This window comes from Pygoscelis adeliae, unplaced genomic scaffold (assembly GCF_000699105.1).
Source record: "Pygoscelis adeliae isolate BGI_AS28 unplaced genomic scaffold, ASM69910v1 Scaffold4, whole genome shotgun sequence".
Lineage (NCBI taxonomy): Eukaryota > Metazoa > Chordata > Aves > Sphenisciformes > Spheniscidae > Pygoscelis > Pygoscelis adeliae.
The window spans coordinates 18,117,777-18,121,763 of NW_008824986.1; the positions used below are offsets into that span (position 1 = coordinate 18,117,777).

Below are 3,987 nucleotides of genomic sequence, written 5' to 3' on the forward strand. Positions count from 1 at the left end.
CCCGGCTCGGTCCGACAAGGAGCGGGTGGCCCTGTGCCGGGCGGTTGGCTCCCGGCAGCAGCCCGGGAGGGGCCGGTTCCCGGGTGCCGCAGAGGATTTCTCTGCTGTAACCGTGAAGGTTAGGGCTTGTGGCGACCAGAAGGGAAAAACTGTAGGGCGCGGTAGTCTTATAAAGACGTGGGTAATTTCGAGGCTGCCTAAAGACGCCGCTGCTTATGTGCTGTAAGGTACGTGTTTTCCCTGTGCACGCACACAGGCACGTCGTGTTTAAGCTTTCTCTTTTAGAAGCCGCTTGGGAGTAGTTGAACAGTGCAAAAATGAAGGTGAGCGTCTATCTATAGTCAAAGAGTGCATTATCGAAACCTAGTGAGTTGTATTTTTAATATTTTATAATAGCTTTTCACGTTATTTATCAATTTCACTTTACTTGCACCACAAGATGTGGATTAAGAAGCCGCAAACCTGTTGTTTTGATGTGGGGGGTGTGTATGTTTCTTGCAGATGTCAGAAGACCTTGCTAAGCAGTTAGCTAGCTACAAAGCTCAGCTTCAGCAAGTTGAGGCTGCCCTATCTGGGAATGCGGAAAATGAAGATTTACTAAAACTGAAGAAAGACTTACAGGTGAGAACTTGAGGGTATGAGTAGCTAAAACTTTGGGGTCTTTAGCAGGTGTTTCATCTTTCCTAAATATTTGCCTCGCAACAAAAATATATACTTGGTGGGTTTATTACTTTCTTTTCACATAATTTGATACAATTATGGTAGGGTTGGTTTGAAAAATCCCAAAGTGTGGCCTATTCTAAACCTGTCTTGTAGATCAGTAAAAAAGATGTACTAATTTATATCGCAAACTCTTCTGCTAAAAACTTTATTCCAAGCGATGAAAGATAAGCCAGTGCTGTCTTTACTATCTCTTTTTCTTTTTTTTTTTTTTTAAAGCATTTCTTAGAAAGTCATTATTTTTTGTTGCTATCACTATGCTGAAGCCTGATGGTTGGGCTTAACGTTATGCCTTTCTGCTTATTTTTGAGTTGTCAAATCATTTGATCCAGAATCTGTTTATTCATTGCATGCGTTTGCAATGATAAAAGCTTTAGAGTGTAGTTCTGTATTCCTTGTACCTCTAAGCCTTGGCTGGTTTTTGTAAAAGAAAGGAAAAGAGTCGTGTTCTTCATTTGCCACCTGCAGTTTTTTAAACATTTGAGAGCATACCACATTCTTAAGAGCTAAAAACCATGTCTGGTCCTTATTTGGTATTGTTTGGTGACAGGAAGACCACCAGCCTAATTTTAAGTTGATAAGTGGTCTTTTAGATTCTTGTGCATATAAAGACATATAAAAAAACCATCAATACTGTTAAAATTTGTCATGAGAGTGCAAGATGCTGCTTCATTTCTGCTGTGGATTGCCATCAGATCTAAAAATATATAAAACTACCCAGTACAAGATTCAGTAACCACTATTATGTATGGAAATAACAGCCATAAAAATCATGCTTCAACCAAAATACGAGTAGTGCCTCAAATCAGTGATCTTTAGAATTCCTTTTAAATTACACAGGCTTTGTGCCCACAAGGCACTTTATAGATCTTAATGTCCTTTGTTGTACACTGTTAAAAGCATGTGTATATTTTTATATTTTTAAAATGCACAGCAAAACCCATATGGGATGATATTTCCGATACCAACACGACCTCGGCTTTGATATGCAGAGATCATTGATGTGAAAGGACAACTTGCAAACTTTTTTATAAAAGCTTTCTGCACAGAATGGGGAAGATCTTTACACTTTCGTCCCCAAAAGGTTTGCTATCCATATGTTCCACCTTGAAAATGATACAATGTTTTGCAGACTTAATAGATGCCAAGCTAGCAATTGTAAAAATGGGCTCAATGCTTCAGGGTCTCAACTAAATAGCTTTCAAATTGGTTGAGAAAGATTGTTACAATGTAACTGAAACACTTTTTTCTGTCATAAATAGTGATGCACTACTGCATTTCGTATACTCGGCTCATTCCTGAGTAACAAGATTAAAATAAATGTTACAAGAATTTTTTATAAATACTTTGCTTTTCACCTTTTGTTTCACTGAAGCGCTTCTAGGACAGTGTCTGTGCACCCAAGGACCAAACTTACCTTTTGTACCAAGTAGAATTGATGGCAGCTGTCATCTCCTGTAATTGGAGATGATATCTGTGGGTGTTGCGTTCTGGAGCGTAGATCTCTGTCTGGCTTTGTAAAGACCAGTTGGTCAGGAAAAATCTTGGCAAACTCTAACTCTGCGGGTCACACCTTGATGTCATGGGAACGTGGCAGCAAGCCACAATGTTCAACCCATGTGGCCCTGTTGAGCTGCTGTGGCAGTCTAACGTGTGCTCAGAAATTTTCTTCGAATGAGCTATTCCGTAAAAGACATGGGTTGCAATAAAACTAATGTTTCTATCTTGTGTGCTTAGCACTATGATATGTGGATATCAGATGAAGATTTTACCAAAAGTTTGCTATTTATAGCCTGGTGTGTAAGTGACTATCAAATTCAAAGAATCCTTGGTAGACTTGTCTGAAACTATTCACGCTGGAGTTCTACAATAAACCATTTATGAATGTGGCAAGAATAAGTCAACAGTTTTGTATTACCGGTAGTCTACATAGCTGAAATACTCACTTTCAGGTAGCTTGTGCCTGATGTGATCTATTTGACCTGTTGAGATAAGATACCTGTTTCAAACCATGGTGCCTCTTGGATTTGCAGAATATAGCTATCTATATGTTGAGGAATAGTTTGGGATTTTGCATCTGGGAGGGAAAATTAGGCTAATGGTCTATGTTCTGCGGAGTGCTCTCAAATTAACTTGATAATCAAAATCTGTTCTGGTTCAGCTGTAGTATTACAGAAAATGGAAACCAAAGTAGTAGAAGTAACTGTATGCATGTTTCTCTGCTTGCAGTTGCTACTGATTGTGCTTACTGTTGCACTTATTAACTAGCAGCTCCTCTAAAACAAAGAGCAGAACTTTTGTTAGGAACGCGTTGGAAATTCAGACGTTAACAGCTGCAACAGAAACAAATTGTTAGGCCATTCATGCCAGTTGTATAGTTTATCAGATAAACACGCATGTAGGTTTATAATTGTATTAACTTCTTATTTGGGAACTGCTTATGATCCTTTAGGTTCTTGAGGAATGAAGAACAGCTTCTTTACCACTTTTTCCTGAGCTACACCCGTAGCTGAACTAGGATCTGAAACCAGGAGGGAAGTTCGGGCTCCACTGAGCCTCAGTTGAATGTTGTTTATCTGTAACCCTCCCCTAATTTAAATATTTACTGTTAGTTAGGAGAGTGACAATGGTTCATGCTGAGATGCTCAAAGAACTGAAGAATTTTTCTTCGAGGACTGCAGAGTTGCTTTGCCTTATACAGAAAGTTTAAATGGCCTTTTAGGTGTTGGCTCCTTTGACTTTTAACACGAGTGAAAACCAGTGGTCTTGACTGTGCAGAGTAAGAATATAACATTGACAGGAAGTTGGGGAGGGGTTTTTGCATGCTCCTGTCTGTGAATGAATAATATTTAAAGGTACTGGAAAGATTTGTTATTTGTCTTGTTGGATTAGCAAGGGAAGGCCTGACCTGAAATCTTAAGGTCAGGGAATTTAGAGAAAAACAAACACTTACATCAAAATGATGTAAGGAAATCAATTTCTTTATTATGCATCCGAGTGCTTTCTATAAAGGAGAGAGGGCTTACAGGGTGGCAGTCCTGGAAGGCAGTCTTCCACCCTGGCTCTGGGGCTTCAGTTCAGCCAATCCGCATATGTTTGAGTAAACCGAAAAATGTTTCATCACTTAGAAATGCTGCACTTAAACTTGTAGCTGTTGTGTGTTTTATAGATTACTATATGTAATACAGGCAGCCAGTCCCAAATGGGAAGGGGTGAAAGAAACTGCCAGCTGGAGAAAGAATAAAAGCGTTACGTCGTTTCACGTTT

General features: G+C 39.4%; 1 protein-coding gene across 1 annotated transcript in view; it reads left to right on the plus strand.

Annotated features, from left to right (window-relative positions):
- The first annotated feature begins 501 nt into the window (after positions 1–501).
- The window catches only part of SMNDC1 (survival motor neuron domain containing 1), a 9,063-nt gene continuing 5,577 nt past the window's right edge, over positions 502–3,987 (plus strand). Inside the window, exon 1 of the mRNA XM_009325957.1 lies at positions 502–621. Coding sequence (XP_009324232.1) covers positions 502–621 — 120 coding nt within the window. The remainder of the gene's footprint in view (positions 622–3,987) is intronic.